Source organism: Phodopus roborovskii, unplaced genomic scaffold (genome assembly GCF_943737965.1).
Source record: "Phodopus roborovskii unplaced genomic scaffold, PHOROB, whole genome shotgun sequence".
In the NCBI taxonomy this organism is placed as follows: domain Eukaryota; kingdom Metazoa; phylum Chordata; class Mammalia; order Rodentia; family Cricetidae; genus Phodopus; species Phodopus roborovskii.
Window position 1 is genome coordinate 13685961 of NW_026126541.1, and position 22282 is coordinate 13708242.

The window sequence follows — 22282 nt, forward strand, 5'->3', positions numbered from 1 at the left end:
ACCTCTGAGTGACTTATCCGGGACAGTCACTGATTGTCACCGTCTTCAACTCATCTAGGTCACCAGAGGCACAAATGACAGCAACCAAACCCGCAGCCTTCTTAAGTACCGCGAAGAACAGCGGGAAGAACCTTTGCCTTACCTGGACCTTAGTCATGTCTATCCCAGTGACATGTCCCTTCTCGCCAACTAGCTGGCTAAGCATATAGCAATCTCTGCCACTTCCACAACCCAGATCCAAAACCTGGCAGCTTTCCAGGCGCTCAGGGACAACCAGACCACAGCCATAATACCTGAGAAATGGAAAAGACATGCTTTAAAAACAGACTAGAAAATTCTCAGATGGGAAATGTATACTTCCCTCCCTCCGCTCCTCCATCATCCACGGATATTTCTGTTTTGTCTCTCCCACTAAACGGGGGCCTTGTCTGCCCTAGCACAGTATTGCTGGGCACCATGCAAGGTGGCAAGACTCAAGAAAACCATCTAAAACATTTGTTGAATAAATACATCTAAGGCACTGACAGGAAAAGTATTCTGATCCCTAGGTGCACGTTCTGTAACTTGAGAGGTAAAAACTACAGTGTGGAAAACCATTCCCATGATTGACTGACAGGCGTGAGAGCCGCTGGGAATGGGCAGTGAGGGCCTCTGGGAGCCGGTGCTGTAGTGGTTGGGGAAGAAGGCTTCCTGACCCCAGCAGGCCTTCAGTGAGGTGTTGGAGATGCAGGTACGGTAACTGCTCTCTGTGTGGGCAATATTATGCCAGGGAAAGGCAAGACGAAGGAGCCATGGCCGTTCAGAAAGTGTGAACCAATCTATTAACAACGTGAACCTCTGTCAGGGTCCAAGGAGCCTGAATGTCTCCTGCAGTGGGGAGGGATTCAGCGGAGGAGCAGGATAGCCAACAGAGAGGGCTAAATTCTCAAGTGACCAGTTCGGGAAAATTGCAGTCTGGAGATTGCATGACCTGGAAGTAACGTCTTCATGGACATTCTTCAGAGTTTCCTGGATGTACTTGGGGACCAGCGTGGCCTGGGTGACACAGGCATTAGTCTGGAGGTCTGCAGATGTCTTCAGTACATCCCCGTAGTAGTTCTGACTCAACAGCCAAGGAAAGGAAGCCAGGAGAAAAAAGACTAGAGTTGTTGCCTGCAGAGCTCAAGGCCTTTGCTCAGGGCGAATTCTGACCCTGACCTCTCCTCCCCCAGGGTGCGCTGTGAGAAGCTGCTTGCTGGCAAGACTCCCGTAAACCCAGCGACCCCACACAACCATTCCCTAGGACCCGCACCTGAACGTCCTTGCGGATCTCAGCGTCTCGGGGAGCGGCCACTGACAAGAGAGAGAACAGAGGCTAAATGGGGTTACCACACTGAGAGGGCCCGGGCTGCGGGCAAGATGGAGGGAGGGCAGCACGCAGGGCAGAGAGGAAAGGAGCCCAGGCCTTCAGCCAGGCACAGGCAGCCCTACTGGGCTGCCCAGAGGGAGCGGCAGGGTGGGGGTGGTGTGGGCCTGTGGGAAGGCAGAGGTCACCAAGGGGACTAGGCAGAAGGCAGGAGGGACAGGTACTCACTGATTCACCCACTCCTGGGGTTACCCCTCCACTTCGCTAGAGAGCAGCGCGCCGAGGCCCCGCCCCTGGCTGACCTGCAACCGCGCAGCCGTGCAAAACCCTCCCACGGCCATTTAGCCCTACACACCGCTTGCTGGGTCTCATTGTCACCTTGGAGTCCTTGCATCCTGTACAATGGTTTTATTAGTTAACATCTTCCTTTACTGATCCACTGAGTTTCATTTATAAACTCTGTGTGTGCCTTAAATGAACACCCATATCTATTTTTCTCCTTGTGTAATGCAATCACCTTTCTTCTGTCCGGCTCATGAAGTTGTTCACTGACGTGTCATTTATATCTCTAGCATTCAGCTGCCCTCAGCACACAGCTCTGTGAATTCTGCGGTCATCAAGCATGATGCTGTGCCTTTAACTGCAGCACTCAAGAGACTAGAGACTGGGCAAAGGCAGGAGGATCTCTGAGTTTGAGGCCAGCCTGATCTATGAAGCTAGTTCCAGGACAGCGTGGGCAACATAGGAAAATCACCCAGGGTTACACAAGATTGAATCAGTCTAAAAGAGTAACAGAACTCGCACCTTTAATTCCAGCACTAGAGCGATAATAAAAGATAGGAGCAGGGTCTTCAGGAGTCAGTCTCAGGAGTCTCCAGCCAGGTTACAGAGAGCATAACAGTCCGAGTGAATCTGAGGAGCAGCGAGGTCAGGGGCAGTCTGAGGATGGCCCCTTTGGTCTTAGATGAGGTAGAGGTGAGAGCTAGTGGCTGGCTGCTTTGCTTTTCTGATCTTCAGCTTGAAGCTTGAATCCCAATATACCATTCTCTGGGTTCTTTGGTTTATTCCTGCTGAGCCACCTAGCCAGCCAGGATGTATTTTTAAACAGTGTTTCTGTTCCCACCATTACATGTGTATGCCTTTTAAACTGTTTGGTTTGTGCCTATGTGCGAGAGCACCGTGGCCCATGTATGGAGACAGGTGACTTTCACAAGTTAGTTCTCTCCTTCTACAGTGGGTCCTGGGAATCCAGCATCAGGCTTGTGTGCAAATGCTTCTAGCTTTCACAGCTCTGCCCTCTCAACCACCCTGCATTTGATTGTATGACTTACTTGCTTTGTGGTTGAATCAAAGATTGCTATTCATCAAGATAAATAAAAGGATGTCTAGATAGCAAAGTGCACTCTTATGAAATTATCTTTCTGTTTTCAATCCAATGTCATTATATATATGTGTGTGTGTGTGTGTGTGTGTGTGTGTATATATATATATATATATATATATATATATATATATATATATGGTTGAAATCCGCCTAGTAAGTTACCAAATTCCCTGTTGTCAATTAATTGTTATTGAAGTTAATAGGGTGACAGTGAGATGGCTCAGTGGGTAACAGTGCTGCCACCAAGACTCTGAACCTCATTTCCATCCCTGGAAAGCACTTGAGAACTGACTCCTGTAGCTTGTCTTCTGATCGCCACAATAAGACCACAGCATTCACACATACATGAATAAATTAATGTAAAGTTTTCTTTTAAATATTTAAAAACAAACCCAGGGTTGGAGTGATCTCAGTGGTTAAAAGCACTGGCTGTTCTTCCAGAGACCTGGATTCAATTCCCAGCACCCACATGGCAGTTCACAACTGTCTGTAACTCCAGGGGATCTGATACCTCACAGACACACATGTAGGCAAAACATCAATGCACATAAAATAAAAATAAAACATTAAGGGGCATCCCCTGAGCAGGTGTTGTGCAAGAAAGCTGGCTGGGCATGAGCAGAAGAACAGGTTTGGAAGCAGAGTTCTTCCACGATTTTAGCTTCAAGCTCCTGCCCTGAGTTCCTGCTCTAACTTTCCTTGGTTAAATAACTTGCTGAAAGTCACAGCTAATTGTTAAACACTCCAAAGTGTTTCCTCACAATTCAATATAGTTGGAGGATGGTTAGCATTCAATAAACACATACATTGCATGCTTTAAAAATATAAAAATAAATGTTTTAAAAATAAATAATTTTTTAAATGACCACTTTCATAGGCATCGTGTACTTTTTAGCACTTACATAACAAAAACAAAGCTCTTCTGAACAAAACATTCTCCCCATAAAATGAGCTGTTTGAACCAAGCAGTTACTTTCTCCTTGTTACAATGACATATTTGTGTCAGCCAGAAGACAGGGAGAGGATGTTCTCATCTTTGCTATCGTTTGCCTGTGGTTTAGTCACAAGAATCACTTGGTAATCACAGTAAGCACACCACTACCAACCTCAGTTACTGCCACCCTCCCTCCTGGTGGCAGGTACACTGGGCTGATTCCGGATGGGATGCTGACTAGCAATCATTCTGATAAGTCAGGGCCTCTGCTGACACGGTTGTATTCTGGCTTTAGAGGTGTTTCCTAGTGGTCAAGGTTGATTCCTGGAAATGACCCCAGAGTCATACACATATAGCCCCCGTGTTGTATATCATCTCTGCTGAAGGGCAGGCACTCTGAGCTCTTCAAGCAAGCTGTATCAAACAATAGCAAAATTAATCTCTTGAGGAAGTGAAACCCTGAGAAAGGGTCTTTACTCCAGGCTGGTCCCACTGTAGCTGAGGCCAGCCTTGGACTTCAGGTCCTCCTGCCCCCACCTCCCAGAAGCCAGGATTAAAGATTTAAAAAAAAAAAATAGGCCTGGGCTTCACCCCCACCCTGGCCACCCTGCTGGATCCATTGCCTGGGCCTGTGAGGATCAATGCTTGTGATTCTCAATGGAGAGTGAGAACACAGTTTCATGATGACAACCAGCCATCCCCATCAGCCACTGATTATCAATGGAGCCTGCCCCTTCTTATTCAAAATGCCCCCAGGTGAAACATCAGAGGAGGAAACAAAGAGACGCCCTGCCCAGCAGGAGCCAATCAAGCACAGGCCTCCCAGGAGGAGGCAGGGTCCAGTTCTTGCAAGTTTCCAGATGGAATCATGATTATTAACCACCCCATCATGCCCAACACACAGGGGGTGGCCATCCCCAACAATGCCCACATCCAGGGCATCACCACAGCACTAACCGCCAAAGGGAAAGAGAGTGGCAGCAGAGGCCCAACAAGTTCATCCTTGTCCTCTCACCCGCTTGGTCCCCAGCCTCAAGCTGAAACCAGCAGTGATTCCAAGAGGACAGACGTGATCCCCGAGACCAAAGCCAGCAGCTAAGGGCAAAACCAAACGACCTGGAGCCCTTCCAAGGCAAGACAGGAAAGATGTGTTGGCTGTGAAATAGTGGACTGCACGCTGAGCAACAGCTTAACCAACGTCCAGGGGCTGGGGAGATGAGTTCCGACCGGCTGGGTCCCTGCAGCATTAAGCAGGGGATAGAAGAGAAGGAGAATTGTCACCTGGAGTGGAATCGTGTTGAGGGGCCCTCAGGAGCATCCACGTCTTGGCAGGACTCTGCGTCTGAGGGGCCACCTTACTCTTTCACGGACATGATACAGTTTGCAATCAGCAGCCTTGAAGGACATCCACTTGGATGGAGGACCACTTCCCCTACTTTAAGCACACTGCCAAGCCAGGCTGGAAGAACTATTCATCATGACCTTTCTCTCCACGACATGTTTGTTCTGGAGACATCTGCAAGGTCTCTTTCTGGAGCATTCACCCAAGTGCCAATTGATACTTGACATTAGACCAAGTGTTTAAGCCAGTGACCCAGGCTTTCCACAATTGCCCAAGCACTTGGAAACCTCAGCAGAAACAGCCCAATCCTGAGCTCTGTAGAAATGTGACCATAAAAACTGAACTCCCAATGGGTGCCCATCAAAAGATGAAGCCCCTGCTCCCACGGGTCGGCTCATACCTGGTGCCCATCCAGTTCCCAGTGAACCAATCTCTGGTGTTACAGCCCTCGGTGAAGATGCCACTGCCTCTGGCAGCTTCAAGCAAATTCAAACTGCACCCAAAGTACTGCTAGCCAATGAAGGGTAACCTTACTTCTTGCTGCAGGACCAGTGAAGGAGGAGAAACCCCTGCTTGAAGAAGGGCTATTGCCTTTGCTCCCTATTCAGTCCATTAAGGAGGAAGAAATCCAGCCTGGGGAGGACTTGGCACACTTAGAGAGGCCTAGCAAAGCGGAGAGCCCTCCCTTGGAAGGGTGGCCCTCTCCATGTGCATCACTGAAAGAGGAACTATCCAATTCCTGGGAAGATTCTTCCTGCTCTCCCATCTCAAAGCCTAAGAAGTCCATCATTGGGCTCAAGTCCCCAACCTGGAGCGTCTCAGGTGACTAAGTGAAGAGAGAAGAGGAAGGTGAGCCGGTCTCGGAGGAAACAGCACCTTTGACTCTGGATGAGCCTGAACTGCTCTTTTCAGAGGACCCCAGCACATTGCAACCAGCCATGCAGTCCCTACTCCTGGCAGATTCTTCAGAGCCTGCATCCCAGCTCAGCTGCCCTCAGGAGGAGGGAGGACCCTTTGAGACCCCCATCAAGGAGACACTGCCCATCTCTTCCACTCCTAGCAACTCCATGCTCACCAGAACCCCTGAGTCCTGTGGGCTGACACCCCCAGCCAGAGTTGGGGGGGTTAGATCTCAGCCCAGTCAAACCCCTCAGGGTGCCTTTGGCCCCTTGCCTGACTCCCTGGGGCTGATGGAGCTGAATACCACACCTCTGAAATGTGTTCCCCTTTTTGACTCACCCCGGGAGCTCAACTCAGAACCCTTTGACCTTGCCTCTGACCCCTTTAGCAGCTCTCTGCCCCCACATCTGGAGGTCCCCAAGTCAAGCTCCCCCCCCCCCCAGCCTCAGGACCCCAGCCTTTCAGCCAACCATTCTCTCACAGAAAGTCTGGTCCTGAACACAATGAATGACAGCCTCAGTAAGTTCCTTCTGGACATCAGCTTCCCTGGCCTGGAGGAGGACCCTGTGGGCCCTGACATCATCAACTGGTCTCAGTTCATCCCTGAGCTTCACTAGAAGCCAGGCCTCACCCTTGTCACTCAAGCTGCCCACTATCCTGGCACCTATGTGGCTGGTTAGTGCAAGGCTCAGTGTACCCCAAGTCCTGGGGGGAGCTAGCGGGCAAGGGCGCAGCTGTGCCCTTACCTAATTATGCCAAGACGGTAGTCACATCTAAGCCACCGCTCACCGGCTGCTCCTGGCAGGGTAGCCCTTGTAAATGCTGTAAGCCCCAAATTGTCCTCTAATTATAAAGTAAGCTTATTTCCTTAGGTCATTATCTAGAGACGGCCAGGGGTGGGTAGGGGGACAGGGGTGCACTTTGCTTGTGTCCTGTGGGGGAGGGACCTGCGGTGCAGTTTCTTCCACACTTGTGGGTTCTGCTGTAGACACCCAGACACACAGGTTGGCCTGCCAGGTCCCGCTTACTGTCCTTTCCTGACACCCCCACGCTTCCAAGCCAGTGGTCCTGCAAGAAGAAATGTGCTGTAAAAGCTCGTTGGAATGGGTGTGTGGGGGTGGGTATGCCACTCACATGAGTCCTGTGAGGTGTTTCTCTGATAGTGTTCCCGGTCATGCCAGAGAATCTAGCCTTGAGAGCCCAGGCTGAGGCCTGAGCAGGAGGAAGCCACCCTGAACTGCCACCCTAAGCTCCAATACACAAGCGAACATAATGACACTACTGTAACTACCTACTGAAAAAAACCCAGGGTGGCAATACATACATAAATTTAAAGAAAAAAGATGTTTTAAAAAAATTATCAGATACAGAAAATTTCCCGTTTTTTTTCCCCCTTATCTCCAAGGATGGTCTTGAGAAGATTGCCACACACTTTTTTGGAAAACTATTGGGCTAGCAATTGTAGGACAGACCAGGAAGGCAGATTTTGGTCAAATGCCCAGAGCCATGTTTCAAGATATAAAGCTTTAGTCTGGCAAGAAGGCTCAGCAGGTAAGGGCCTTTGCAAGCAAGGCTGAAGTCCTGAGTTTGGCCACCAGGACCCTCATGATGGAAGGGAGAACTGATTTCCACTAGTTACCCCTCTAACCTCCACATGTGCTTGCCCCCTCACCCCCTCACCCCCTCACCCCCCACACACACACACACGAACACACAAACACGAACAGAAAATGTGAGGTAATGTTTCACTACATAGCCCTGGCCACCCTGAACTTTTTTTGTAACTAGAAAACAAAGCAGAGCTTTCAAAGGGAGCCAGATCCCTAAGAGTCTTCAAAGGCCGAAGAGATGGCTCCGCACTTAAGGGCACTTGCTGATCTTCCAGAGGATCGGAGTTCGATTCCCAGAATCCACATGATGGCTCACAACTACCTGGAACTCCAGCTCCAGGAGATCCAACACTTGTGGTCTCCTTAGGCACTACACACATGTGATACATAGACATACATTCAGGCAAGACATCCATACACATAATTTTAAATGAAAATCACATTTTCTTTAGCAAATCAATTGTAATTATTTTAATGTTTATTTTTATGTGTATCAATATGTATGTGTGTGTTCAGGCATGTATATAGGAATGCAGGTATCTGAGGGACCCAGAAGAGGACATTAGATCCCTTGAAGCTATAATTACAAACAGTTGTGAGCTGTCTGAAGTAGGTGCTGGGAACTGAACCTGGGCCTTCTCCTAAAGCACCAAGTGTTTTTAACTTTTGATCCATCTCAGCAGCTTTTAATGGTCATGTTTTATATGCTGGAGTGTATGGAAAAGGTCTGTTCTTTGCCAGTTTGTGGAATTCATAGAAATGGCAAAACAAGCAAATGCCATTTTAGCTGCCACACTTCCTTAGCACTTTGTGGGTTGTTTCTCATAATTGATCTGATACTTTGTTTAAAATACTAGTTTTGTAATGTCATGTCTTTATAAGGAGCCAAACATTTTTACATTGACCAAATTTTTAGCATTAAGCTGAGAGAGAACTGCTTTCGAATCTAATTCATTTTATATATAAATGTGTCACTGACACATTTATTAGTTTATACTTTATTGGTTGAGGCGACACTTTTACAAACTAATCTGTAACAATTACAGTTTTATATCTTTTTAGACTTTCCGTTTTGTTTGAGACCCCCCTCTATGTACTTCATTTTTTTTAACTTTATTTAATTATCAGCAGATCTACTTGCAAGACCTTACTTCCAAATGTGAAGGGAATGGAATGGCTATAAAGGATTACAAAATGAACCAAGGTCACTTAATCAAGAGTCACAGGAAAAAGGAGGCAGGAATAAAGGTCAAGGCAAGGGGCTGCAGCTGGCCAGAGAGGATGTCCCTGACCTGATTTTTATGTAAGAATCTGCTGTGACTATGAAAGGAAACAACAGCCATTATCCATGTTTTGTGTCCATTAAATGAAAATTCTTGAAAGAATGGTGAAATGTCTTTTAAAATTCTCACATGTTCACAATAGAAGCCCCTCCCTCTGTCCCTTCTTCTTGGAGACAGGAAGACTGTATTGACCTGGATGGTCTCAACTTCCTGGGCTCAAGAGATCCCCCTGCCTCAGCCTCCCAAGTACCTGAGACTATCTGTTACTCAGTGGCTAGGTGTGGTGATTTGTCATCCCAGCACTTGAGAGACAGCAGCAGGACTGTGAATTCAAAACCAGCAGGCTACACAGGGACCCACTGCCTCAAAAGCAACAACAAAAAAAAGATAACCAATGTGTTTATGGATCACGTTAGACAATACAGCAATACAGCTTTTAGCAAGCTAAGGTGTCTTTTATTTTCAGTGCTAATGATTGAACTTATTGATTTTAATATGAAATTAAATACAACTTAAATATCTGATAAGAACATGGGTCAATTCAATTTAAGAAGCAATTCCAAGGACAAACAGTGATGGTGCACGCCTTTCGTCTCCATACTCAGGAGTCAGGGGCAGACAGATCTCTGAGTTAGTTAGGGTCAAGTCTGGTCTACAGAATGTGTTCCAGGACAGGCAGGGTTACACAGAAAAACCTTGTCTCAAAAAAAAAAAAAAAAAAACCAAAAAAAACCCAAAAAACAAAATAGTGATTCCAAGTTCAATCACCTGGCTTCTTTTCACAAGTCTTTTCCACATGAACTTTTGGAGATGAAAATGGAAACCAAGCCCATCGTGATGGCTGTGTAAAATGGATGCCCGTCAGCAGCAGGCAAAGAAGTCAATTACTGTTATGACATATGACATGCTACTTCAATAAATGACTCAACTGGTCCTGTAGGTCAGGTGACTGTTCAACACTAGAAATCAAAAAGAGAAAAGGGTTGTCTGAAGAGAGCAGGAAAGACATTTCTTTGTATGGTCTATCCTTTAATGCATCAATCTTGTTACACCTACGTCAAAATTTGCATCAGTCCACTTGGGCCTCAGAGGTGTTTAAATTCTGAGTCTGGCACTGTGGCACAATCGTTTGTCCCATCACTCGGGAGGCTAAGGCAAGGGGAGGGTCACTTGAACCCAGGTGTTTGAAGCCACCATGGGAATACAGCATGACTCCATCACAAGGCTGGGGAGGACAGTAGACTACGAAGAAGGGTTTGTGTGCAGGCACACATCTGTAACCAACCACTCAGGAAACGGAGGCAGGTCTGTGAGTTCAGGGTTAGCCTGGACTACATAGTGAGAGGCCTTACATTTAAAAGAAAAGAGGCTTACAAAAACTTAATATCGCTAATAAAATTAATGATTTTAACATGTTTGCTCTATTTATGAATATTACCAGTATGAACAGATGTCTATTCCTAAAGGTGACCTCTATAGCCTTCCAGAACTTAACAGGCAGTGAATCCAGTTTCTGCACACCTTTAAAATACACCATGTTCTTCAAATTCTAAAAAGCTCTCCAGAGCATGGTCATTTAAAGGCACGTGTCACCCAGTTTTCCAGTGATCCTAGGTACAGCAGTGCCATTCCCAGCATGCTTCAGTCAGCCCCACCCACCACCTCTGAGGTGCCACTCCCAGCATGCTTCAGTCAGCCCCACCCACCACCTCTGAGGTCACTTACTTCTTCTGAATAGCTTCTTGCCTAGGTTGGGAAGGGTAAAAAAAGGAAAGAAACAGGGAGACCCAGTGAACCAAGAGAAGTTATCATCAATAGATCACACAGGCAGAATAAATATTCCTAGCTTAAACTTAGTATAATTACGTGAAGACTAGTAACCACACAATTAATATATACACACCTAAAAACAGCTTCAACATTAGCTCTGACAGACTTGAATTCTCAGCCACATAATCCCAATAGGGTATGCAAGCACCTTATCAACCATACAAAATACAAGAAAAAAATACAACAAAAGGCAAATTCAATTATAGTTTTCTTCAAAATTACAATGAAGGCACTGTCTATGCATAAGAACCTCAAAGATTTTTTTTGTGTTGCTGGTGCTGTGTTATATGCAGGATGCCCGTTACCCACACTCCAGTCTCCAGGAGAGGAAAGACACTGAGCTCAGAGTGGACAGATTCTGACCAAGGTCTCCCAGGTGCCCGCAGGGTGGTAACCTGCTTCTGTAAGCTCCGCCCCCATGGGTTCTTCCCCTGTAGAGCTCCCAGTTATCACAGGCAAGTTCAAAACAAGTGGCTCCAGCTCCACACTCCCATCTCAACGTTCCCTGAAGCCTCAGCATCTTTCCCCTTGATCAACCGACCCACTTCCATCCCACTCCCGCCACCACCTCACCCTCTCACCTCTCCCCACCCCCACCTCCATGGAAAGATGCGCTGATGCAGGAAAAAAAATGGTGAGCTCAGGCTGAGGGTAAGGATGCTGCAGTCAGTGACTGCTGGTTACGGCATACTCACTGGTACTGAAGATGTGTCGTTATTATTGCCATTTTCCTTAAACTCTGCAAAATACAGAGAGAAATAGAATTGTCCACTCCCCTGTGGTCATAAAACCACACACACACCATACACCATCGGGGGGGGGGGGGGAAAGAGGGACTGTTTCTTACATCTTCTGAGTGCAAGATGGCATCCTCCTGTAGGACCATGTTTCGAGCTGCCTGGCCCAGCAGCTGGAAGACAGAAATAAAACAGTTATGATTAAAATCCCCACCTCAGACACTGACCTAGGAAAGCTGAGGCAAGAGGGTCACAAGTTCAATGCCTGCCTGAACTACAGTAAGGTTGGGTAATTTAGTGAGGCTCTGTCTCAAAATAAGAAAATATAAAAATGGATGTTGACTTAGCTTGGCAGGTCTGCTTCAATCCCTAGCACGGAGAAAGGAAATCCATCTCACTGGCACAATGGCAGTTCTGATACAGGCTCCACACATACAGTCTCCTCAAGAATCAGGGTTCCATAGCTACCAAGCTCTCCACACAGCCTGTTCACCAAGTACTGGGAGAAGTCAGAAAAACTGCTTTGGCTGGACCACTAACTTCAGGAGCTGGAGCGACAGCTCAGTAGCTAAGAACACTTGCTGCTCTTACAGAGGACAGCAGGTTCCCACACACACATGATTTATCACAACCATCCATAGCTCCCAGGCAAGGGATCCGATGCCCCCTTTTGACCTCTGCATTAACCAGGCACACACATAGTACACATACATACACACAGATAAAACATTCATACACATAAAATTGTATACATCTAAAAACAAAAACAGAATTTGGCTGAGGCTGAAGTTTAGTGGGTGTAGGATGCCTGCCTCAGGTGAACGAAACCCTGGGTTCGATACCAAGTACTGCATAAACTGGGCATGGTGGCACACGCCAGGAATCCCAGCATGCTAGAGTAGAAGCAAAAGGGCTAGAAATGTAATGTACCTCCCGGTACACAGGGAGCTCTGTACTGGTGGGCTCCATGAGACCCTGCTCCAAGGAGAAAGAATAAAAGTGGGGGGGGCAGACTTAAGGGTCTGTGGGTCAGCCAGGTGCAGGTTGTGGCACACACTTTTAATCCCAGCACTCAGGAGGCAGAGTGGATCTCTGAGTTTGGGGCTGGCCTGGTCTACAGAGTGAGTTCCAGGACAGGCAGCACCACAGAGAAGCCCTGTCTCAAACCTCTCCCACAAGTCTGGGGATACAAAGAGAGAAAATGTGAAGAAAAAAGGCCTGCGAAGAAGAAGCTTAAGGACTGGGGGAATCTATCTACAAATCAGTGGGGTGTGTGTGTGTGTGTGTGTGTGTGTGTGTGTGTGTGTGTGTGTGTGTGTGTGTGTGTGTGAATCGCTGGCCATATGAAAGTGAGAGGGAGATCTTACTTTTCTATTGCTGTGAAGAAACACCATAACTAAGCAATTTATAAAAGCATTTAGCTGGGGATTTACTTAAAGTTTCAAAGGATGGGGCTGGAGAGACGGCTCAGGGGTTAAGAGCACTGGCTGCTCTTCCAGAGGACCTGAGTTCAATTCCCAGCAACCATATGGTGGCTCACACCCATCTGTAATGAGATCCGGTGCCCTCTTCTGGCCTGCAAGCAAACATGCAGGCAGAACACTGTATACACAATAAATAAATAAATCTTCTTAAAAAGATTTCAGAAGATGAGTCCATGACCATCATGATGGCAGGGAGCACAGCAGCGGACAGGCATTGTGCTGGAGCACCGCAGCGGGCAGGCATTGTGCTGGAGCAGTAGCTGAGAGCTTATGTCTTATCCACAAGTTGGAGGCAGAGAGACTTGATCTGGTTAGGCTTTTAAAATCTCAAAGCTCATCCCTAGTGACACAGATCCTCCAACAAGGCCACACCTCCTAATCTTTTTTTTTTTTCACACCTCCTAATCTTAAGCATTCAAATACATGAGCCTATGAGGGCCACTCTCATTCAAATCACATGAGAGAATCTCCTCAACTACTCTTTTAAAGCTCCAAATCTCACGCTACACCATACAGTTACAGCAGGACATTCAACCGAAAGCTCACATGAGTCTGCATCCTAGAGCATCTTTGTGACAAACGTGTAGAATCTTGATTCTGGTACAAGTTTTGTTTCATACTGCCACTTCAGCATTGCACAAGCGTTAACAATCACAAAGGCCCACAGTGACCCTCACTAGCACAAGACTCAACCGGAGTACCTAGAGCACAGGTGTGCAAGAGAACAGCCTGTTTACCACTCCTGGCTGCGGGAGAGAGTGCATTTCTCCTCACTTCCTGCACCCGCCAGACTGGTACCCAATCCTTGTACACATTCTCATCTCAAGGCCTGTCCAGTCCATGGTTCTACCTGCAACTCCCTGCTCTGGCCCTAGGTCTCCACATGCTTGCTGTGCATTTCAGTCCACTGCATGTGCAAGTGTCACTTTCCCAGAGACCCATCACCACTCTCTGCTCGGAGATTCATGTTCTTGATAATGTTTATTCACTATTTAAGCGTTGGGTGTTTCACTGGTTTTATTATGTCTCTCCCTTACAATGTGAGCATTGACTCTACCTTCTTTCCTTTTTAAAAATATTTACTACAGGCAATCAATGTGGCAGTGATTTTTTGGTATCATATCCAACTAGTCCCATGTAAGGTAAATTCCTTATGATGTTCAATATATACTAGTAGTCCAATATAAATCCATCTTTTAAAATTTTGGGGGGGATACAAGGTCCTACTATGTAGCCCTGTTTAAGCTAGAATGCACTATGTAGCCTTTGCTGGGCTAGAACTCTCTGTAGACTAGACTGGCCTCAAATTGAGAGATCTGCCTGCCTCCACTTCCCAAATGCTGGGATTAAAGGCATATGCTACTATACCCAGCTTTACAAAAATGTTTAGTTACATGTATGTATTCTGTGGAAGGGAGAGGGATTGGAGATAGAGAATAATTTTTGGAAGTTGGTTCTCTCCTTCAACCACATGGGCCCCAGGCTGGGATGGAACTCAAGTGGGTCAGCTTGACTACAAGCACCTTTACTGCTGAGCCATCCCACTGGCTCAAAACCCACCTCTTTAAAATTTAAACATATTTATACCATTTCTTCATCCAATTTGTTTATCTAGGGAAAAAAGTACGTGTATGCATTTGTATGATGTGTATGATACACATGCATTTCCTACAAAATAAATAGAATCTATAAGTCCCAAAAAAGAAAAGTCAATATGATTGCCAACAAAACTGACACACACAACTCAGAACACAGGAATTTTGCTCAATGATGATATAGTGTCATAAGGTGAAATCATAATGTGCATAATTTATACTTGGAAAAAGCATAGGAATTCTTTAAATTCTTCAAACCTTCTGACACTAAACTCTAAAAAACTGTGTCAGATGGGAACACACAAAGCATATCAGCAGAAAACAGCAGGTCAGTGAGCACAATTGTGGGTATAGTAAAGACAAACACTTCTGTACAGTTGGGACTCTGGTTTTGTAGCCACTGTCAGTAGAAGCTAGCCACACAACAGGCTTAAATTAATGAGTCAGACACTGTGAACATTCATACACAAACCTGATGGGGGAGGTCCCTCTGTAGGCTGGGAATATATATTGCTCTTATTCCCAGATGAATAAAACTATTTCAGTCGATGGACAGACAGGGCTACCTGACTAGAAGAATTCTGGGAAGAACACAGAGGGTGAGTCACCAGCGAGATGCCATGAAGCTGCCAAGGGAGTAAGAGCTCCAGGCATCACTGGTAAGCCAAGACCACGTGGAGATACACAGATTAATAGAAATGGGTTAATAATTAAGAGAGAGATAGCTAGTAAGAAGCCTGAGTCGTTGGCCAAACCTTTCATAATTAATACAAGCCTCTGTGTGATTATTTGGGACTAAACAGCCACAGGACCAGGCAGGACAAAAATTTCCACCTACAAATGGCACCTAGACGTTTGGCAAGAATTCCCATGTAGAACCTAACAAAGGCTTAAAAAGGGCTCTGAACACACAGAAATGGGGTGGCAGTGGGCTTCCTAGCCTCACTGTCTCATGCAGGCCAAGGTGCAGAGACACTGTGGGAGTTGGGCTTGAGTACCGCATGGTATATTCCAGCCGCTGTACACAGAGGCCGTCTCCAAGCCCCACAGCATGCTGCATGGCAGATTTAGCTTTTACTCATACAGACAAAAAGGTTTATGGGCATAGACCAGAGTCAAGACAGTGAACACAGCTCCTAGAGCTGGCAGCAAACACAGCCTACCAAGTTGGAAAGCCTAACTGGCTGGAGCCAGTAATCAGCCACTGCTTTAATCCTAGCCATGCTGTTTAGCAGATTAAAGACTCATGGTCAGGAAAAAAAAAAAAAGTATACAGTGAAGACTGATTTGGATAAATAAAAACCTTTAAAGGGTTTACAGTGTGTTTAAAAATATATGTAGGCTTGGGAGAGAAAAGAAAAATAAGAAAGTCTTTAAAAAAGAAATAGAGTAACTGGGCGTGATGGCGCACACCTTTAATCCCAGCACTTGGGAGGCAGAGGCAGGCAGATTGCTATGATTTCAAGGCCAGCCTAGTCTACAGAGTGGGTTCCAGGACAGCCAAAGATACAGAGAAACTCTGTCTCAAAAAAAATAAAATAAAATAAAATAAAATAAAAAATAGAAACAAAAGAAATATTTTTAAAAGCCCCATAAAGATGGAAAATACACAAAGAGCCTAGATACTGTATGCTATTTTGTTGTCTTTGAATTGTTTAACTGCTAAAAAAGGAGCAATAGCTACTAAAGACATTTGGTTATAAATGCTGCTGGATTAATCCAATCTATATATTTTGAAAATGCCTTTAACTTCGAAATTCAAGTATAAGGATATGTTACTTTGGAAAAGAGGTTCTGTTTTTGTTTGCACAGAAAATGAAAAGCTGTGGATTCCTTCCAGACTAATTTGGTTTGATCAAGCAAGACCCCCTGAAACAGTGGCCCAGGTGATTTTCCACACCCAAAAGAGCTGAGACGATGCACCCTCAGACTTCTACAGCCAGGATTTGGCCAGGTTTTCTCAGGATCCCCTTGGGATTGACAGCGCCCCCCAAACAGCAGGAAGCAGTTTGGAGAGTATGACACCCAATTTCCCAAATATTGTTTATAAATGTTAGTTTTCATTTAAACGGGGTTGGTATAAATGGTTAATGATCACAGCTAATATCTCACTTTCTAAACAAAAAAAGGGGGGGAAATATGATATAGAAATGAATACTTTGCATTGGTATGGATTTTGGTTTATTGATACAAATTTAAGGACAATTTTGTTATATGTAAATTTATACTCTTGTTTAGGTATTATGTTTAAACAGCTCTTTTTAAAATGTAACATATAATTAAATACAGATTATGATAGTCACCTATATACTCAAAACTTATAGTTATGTTGTCAGGTTTTCTAGACATACAGAAATATATTTCAAATGGATAGGTATTCTTCAAAACCTTTCAAAGACCTACAGAATATGGCATTTAAAATGGTTTATTAGGGTTTGTCATGACAAGACACAACTGCTCCTGGTGACACCAAATACGTCAGAAAGGCAGATATGCATCAAAGAAAATCATATGGAGTTTGTCTTCAGCATGACAGGAATAACCATTTGAACTAGAACCTGCTCTTGCCGGAGTGCTTGACAGCACACAGTCCAAACTGGACAAGCAGGGTACAAGAAGTGGCTGCTGAACTTGCCAAGGCACAGGGTGGTCCTTCAATTCCTACTTCATTAAAAAGTCTGCCAGACACGATGGCCTATGGGATGAAGAGGGATGCCCCAACATTACAGAGGAAATATGGGTGACTGTCCAGGCAGCGAAATGTCTGTCAGTTCTACAGTTTATATATTACCCTCTGGGGTCTTTGATGGAGTTGAAGACAGTTATGGTTATTGTTTTCCTTAGATATGATTAAAGATAAGTTACTTTAAAACTTTAGACTCACAAAGATAGGTGACAGAATATTTTCTTTAAACTTTGCCAAATATTAGTGGACTAAATATTGTTAACTATAGTTTTTGCTTGACAGATGTTTTGTTATATATAATTTTACTATGTTATAGTTAAAACCTTCCTTTTTATTTAGACAGAAAAGAGGAAATAATGGGGGAGGTTCTTCTGTATGCTGTGAATATATGTCTCTCTTATAGGTTGATGAAAAAAGTTGTTTAGTTCAATGGTCAGACAGGACATAGCCCAACAGGAAGTATAATATGCAGGGCTACCAGACTAGGAGGATTCAAGGAAGAATTTAGAGGGTGAGTTACCAGAGAAATGCCATGTAGCTGCCATCAGAGCAAGAGGTCTTGGCATGACCAGTAAGCAAAGACCATGTGCAAATACACCGATTAACAGAAATGAGCTAATAAGAGAGCCAATAAGAAGCCTTAGCCATAGGCCAAACATTTTGTAATTAATAGAAGCCTCTATGTATTTATTTGTGACTTAAGGGCTTCTGGACCGGGTGGGACAGAAACTCTGTCAACACAAACCCAAAGACCTGAGAACAATCTGTGCTATTACTGCAACTGCTCAGGGAAACAAGTGAAAAAGAAGATACTTGGTGTCTCTGTGAAAGCTAAGTTGAAACTGTAACCCACTTATTGAAGATGAGTAAACTAAGAACAAGCATGACCAAATCAAGGAAGAACAAGATAATGAACGTATCTGCAGGGGAACTAATGTAAATCTAAAAAACAAATTTGCACGCTAATTGTTTTATAAGTTTATTCTAGGCTTCCATTTTAAGAAAGGCAAAACTGGAAGTCTTAACTATGTATGGGATAGTTATTAACAAAATGGACATATGCTCTGTTTTTTTGGGTTTTTAAGGTTTGGGGATTTGTTGTTTTGTTTTTCCGAGACAGGGATTTTCTGTAACTTTGGAGCCTGTCCTGGAACTCCCTCAGTCTGTAGACCAGGCTGGCCTCGAACCCACAGAGATCTGCCTGCCTCTACATGTGCCATCACTCCCTGTCCCGTTATTACCTGTGCTCGGAGTACCAGCTGTTAATAAGCACTCAAGAATTTGTTAAGTGAATAAGTAAGTGGACAAGGCAGAGTCAGTTGGAACCCGTTCTTTCTGCCAGTATTTCCTGTGCCACCGCTGTCCGGCTGGTGTTCCTGTTTTTAAAATAGTCCCTTATGTATTCCAGGCCCCTTGTGTTAACTGATTATAGGTTTGCCCATCAGGCACCCCATGCGTTTGATCTCCCTTTAGTAGACACGTAGCAATGCAACGGTGAGGTCACTACATTTCGTTTGTCCATGAGCATGCTTCATGAAGACAAGTGCTACGAACACAACATGCGCATGTCCCTGTGTGGTCACACACTTTCTCTACAGTAGATACCTACTTCAACAGGCAAAGTTGAATTCACAGAATCCGATGGAGGAGGGTCAAAGAGGAGGAAAACAGCTCAATGGAAAAGGCTACTCTAAGAAACAAGGAAGAACTGGCCAGAACAATAAAGAATAAACCCACAAGGGGGTACAATGAATGAGTCTTGGAAGTTGAGAGCAAGGCCAAGGCGAGTTTCGAAAGTCACTAGAGATACTGTGTTCTTTGCTGCGGCTTGGGGGGCTGAAGCAGGAACCATCAAACTCAGCAAACACACCCACTTGGAGTTTATTGGGAAAGGGAGCGAAGGGAGGGGTAGGGGAGCAGAAATGGAAAGGAAAAAAGGGGGTGGCGGGAGGTGCTTGCTTCAAAAGGGAAAGGGGGCGGTTTAGAAGCTGGGGCCCTTGCAACTGGACTCGTGGAGCTGCCGTTGGCCCAGCATGCAGAGTCCTTATGCAGCCACTTAAGGCATGCACCGCATAGCCATGCAATTTTTGACAGCTGTCAGTGAGGCGCAATCACCAGTCGAGCACAGATCCCAGGGCCCAGAGAAGAGCGACCCCGGCCCGAGGACTAGAGAGGCCCCACGACCAAGAAAGGCTCGGTACGGAGAAGGCGCAGGCCCAGGAGAGGGCTGGCTGCGAGTGACAGGCTCCAGTCACATCGCCTCTCCCAGCTACGTGGGCTCACGCTAAACTGCGGATGCGCCGGGATGCACGGGCGCCGGGGCCTGCAGCCCTCGCTCCCAGCATGCAACGCGCCGCCCCTCCCGCGAACCCGGCGAACGCCACGCCCACGCTCACCTCGGAGCTCCGGGAGCCTTTCAGCACCTGCTTGGTGAGGGCGATCACGTCGGTCCCGCAGGTGTTCACCTTCTCCGTGAGAAGCCCCTTCACAGACTGACCAAATCGTGCCTGCGAGTCCGGCGTGCCAGCCGCCATGGTCTCAACCGGCGAACACCTCAGCCGGACGACGGCGAGTCCCTGGGGCCAAAAGAGGTGAAAGCGCCCAATCCTGCGAAGAGGAAGGATCGTGTGCGCTTAGCTCGAACTGCTTACTAAAATGATTTAAAATACTCAGTTGGTGAGAATGGAAGGAAGAAGAGGCCTAAGCAAGCCACCCTGGAGAGGATAGAACATAACTTGGGTGAATCTCCAGTTTGAGTCAGAAGTACTGGATTACAACCCAGTTCTACCATTTAAGCAGCAGTGTGGCTACAAATTATGTTCTGTATAAACTAGGCTTGGTAGCACAATCCTGTAATCCCAGCATTTGCGAGGTGCAGGCAGCAGGGTCAGAAGTTCGAGGTCATCCTTGGCCAGTTGAGGCCAGACTGGAATACTTTAGAACTCTATAAAATAAAATAGAGGTTTCTTTCAATTCTAACGGACTTTTCATTTAAAGTGTCAAAGGACACAAACCAAGAACAAATAACCCTAAATTCAAATTACTAATGTGAAAAAATGTCAACATCCCTAATATTTTTATCAATAACATTTTTTTTTAATTGATGAATAGCCTTTCAATTAGAGTCTGCGTACAATTACTTTGGAAGTGAGGCCTAACGGAAGGATGCTAGGGTTGACTATTCATGCCAACTCAAGCATCAAGAAAAGTTTTCCCTGCCGTGGCAGATACTTCCTTTATAAATTTTATCTACTTGCTTTGTAAATTTTGTAAACTCTCAAGGCACACAGTGGCCAGCACCCTCTCCCCGACCTCACCATTTCCCTAGGGGTCCTAAAGGACTATAACTGCCTTTCCCAGTCGGAGGCAGCAGAGTGGCTAGGCCTACAAGAAAAAAAAAAAATCTCACCAATCCCTGAGCTTGCCCGAAGATTAGGCCATATAATCCCTCCTATTCCAGGCCATCCTAGAAAGCCCCCCCCCCCAAAGCCCTATATAAACCCTGTGTTCTGCCCAGTTCTCTGCTGAGTCTCACCCAGGCAGAGGCAACCACTGCCCTGGATTTCCCCTCCCTACCTCTTCTGTGAGGTTTGTTGTGCTGCGTGACTTTGCGGTATTTCTTGGCTCCCAGCTGCCAGGATACCTTTCCAGTTGTCCTGCTTACCGTTATGGCATTGGGAGTATGCCCTTTAATGGGTTATTGAGAACCTGCTCCCATGTTGCCTCTTTCCATCTGTGGTGGTTTGAGTCTAATTGACCCTCATAATCTCATAGGCAGTAGTAGGAGGTGTGTGCATTTGTGTGTGTGGGGGGGGGGCAGTATGTGTACATGCCTGCAGGTGCCCTCAGAGGCAAGGAGAGGGCATCAGATCCCGCTGGAGTGTAGGTGATTGTGAGCCATTCAACATGGGCTGGGTGCTGGGAATCAAACTCTGGTCCTTTGCAACAGCAATAGCTGCTCTTAACCGTTGAGCCATCTCTCCAGCCCCTATTTATATTTATAACACACAAGTCATGCATGTGGTGGGGTAACATGATTATACTGGAGCTCAGCACATTATGGTTGTGTGTGTGTATTGTTGGCATTTCTGTACTACAACATGCATGTGGAGGTCAGAGGACAACTTGCAGCATGTGAGTTTTGGGGATTGAACTCATGTTGTCAGGCCTGATGGCAAGTGCCTTTACCCACTTAGCCATATTGCCATTCCTGAAATTTTTCTTCTCACCTCACTCATGTGTTTATGGTGATGGTGATATGAACAAACCCTATTACTACCAGTCACTCAAAAACATACTACATACAATTCTATATAGCATATGATGCTGTGTGCTTATATTTCGTTCTATTCTGTTTGTGGGTTTTGCTTTTGTTTTTGAGACAGGGTCTCTATACCTGTCCCTGAATGCCCTACAACTTGCTGTGTAGACCAGCCTGACCTAGAATTCAGAGATCCACCTGTCTCTGCCTACTAGTGCTGGGATTAAAGAAATGTGCTACCATGGAAAGATGGCTTATTGGTTAAGAGCAGAGTGTTTTACGAACAGAGGTCTGAAAGATAGCTAATGCATTTAACTATGAGGAGGTCACTGTTGACCTTGTTATCAGCAGATCCAATAGTGTTGCGCTCAGAGACCAAATTGCTACAAATATACACAAAATGGATAAGGAATAAAGAAAGACACCGGTCTCCATCATAATTATTTTGCAAGAGTCTGGAGGATGGAGTAATAGCCCAGAGGTTAAAAGTTCAATACTGCTCTTCCTGAGACCCAGCATGCACATTGGGCAGTTTGCAACCTCCTGTAACTCCAGCTCCAGGGGATCAGATGACCTCCTCTTCTTGCCTCCATGGGCATTCACACCCATGGATATACATTCCTTCAGACACATACCCATACAAGTGGATGAAAAATAAATAAATGAGTAATCTAAAACTAAAACATATGATGGGGCTGGAGAGATGGTTCAGAGGTTAAGAGCATTTGTTATTCTTGTGAAGGACCTAGATTCAGTTCCAAGTACCAACATGACAGCTCACAATTAATGATCCATAATTCCAGTTCCAGGAGATCCAACTCTGTCTTCTAAACTCCAAGCACTAGGCATGCTCATGGTGCACAAACCTATATGCAGCAAGATACTCAGGAA

At 45.6% G+C, this 22282-nt stretch overlaps 2 protein-coding genes and 1 pseudogene across 3 annotated transcripts in view; 1 reads left to right on the plus strand and 2 right to left on the minus strand.

Annotated features, from left to right (window-relative positions):
* As3mt (arsenite methyltransferase) overlaps window positions 1-1436 on the minus strand; it is a 40834-nt gene extending 39398 nt beyond the window's left edge. For both annotated transcript variants that reach the window (XM_051199846.1, XM_051199845.1), the window contains exons 1-3: window positions 1292-1436; window positions 971-1098; window positions 143-293 (exon numbers count right to left, since the gene is read on the minus strand). In XM_051199846.1, the coding sequence (XP_051055803.1) occupies window positions 143-205 (63 nt within the window). In that variant the 5' untranslated portion in view covers window positions 206-293; window positions 971-1098; window positions 1292-1436. The remainder of the gene's footprint in view (window positions 1-142; window positions 294-970; window positions 1099-1291) is intronic.
* A 2973-nt stretch (window positions 1437-4409) lies between these two features.
* LOC127233525 (forkhead box protein M1-like) lies at window positions 4410-6522 on the plus strand (annotated as a pseudogene).
* Window positions 6523-9247: 2725 nt separating this feature from the next.
* Borcs7 (BLOC-1 related complex subunit 7) lies at window positions 9248-19717 on the minus strand. Its single transcript, XM_051199688.1, has 5 exons — window positions 19527-19717; window positions 11476-11538; window positions 11324-11367; window positions 10524-10544; window positions 9248-9757 (listed from the first exon to the last, which is right to left on the minus strand). Exons 1-5 carry the CDS (start codon window positions 19662-19664, stop codon window positions 9706-9708), a joined length of 318 nt encoding a protein of 105 aa, XP_051055645.1. The 5' UTR covers window positions 19665-19717; the 3' UTR covers window positions 9248-9705.
* Between the last annotated feature and the right edge of the window lie 2565 nt (window positions 19718-22282).

Bases quoted from the DNA above. Each gene is read 5' to 3' on its own strand.
- Borcs7 (XM_051199688.1), bottom strand. From the start codon at position 19,664: ATGGCGGCTGGCACGCCGGACTCGCAGGCACGATTTGGTCAGTCTGTG. The intron at 11,368-11,475 runs GTAAGAAACAGT...TGTATTTTGCAG, and splicing joins CCATCTTGCACTCAGAAGAT to AGTTTAAGGAAAATGGCAAT. The intron at 10,545-11,323 runs GTGAGTATGCCG...TTCCCAACCTAG, and splicing joins ACGACACATCTTCAGTACCA to GCAAGAAGCTATTCAGAAGA.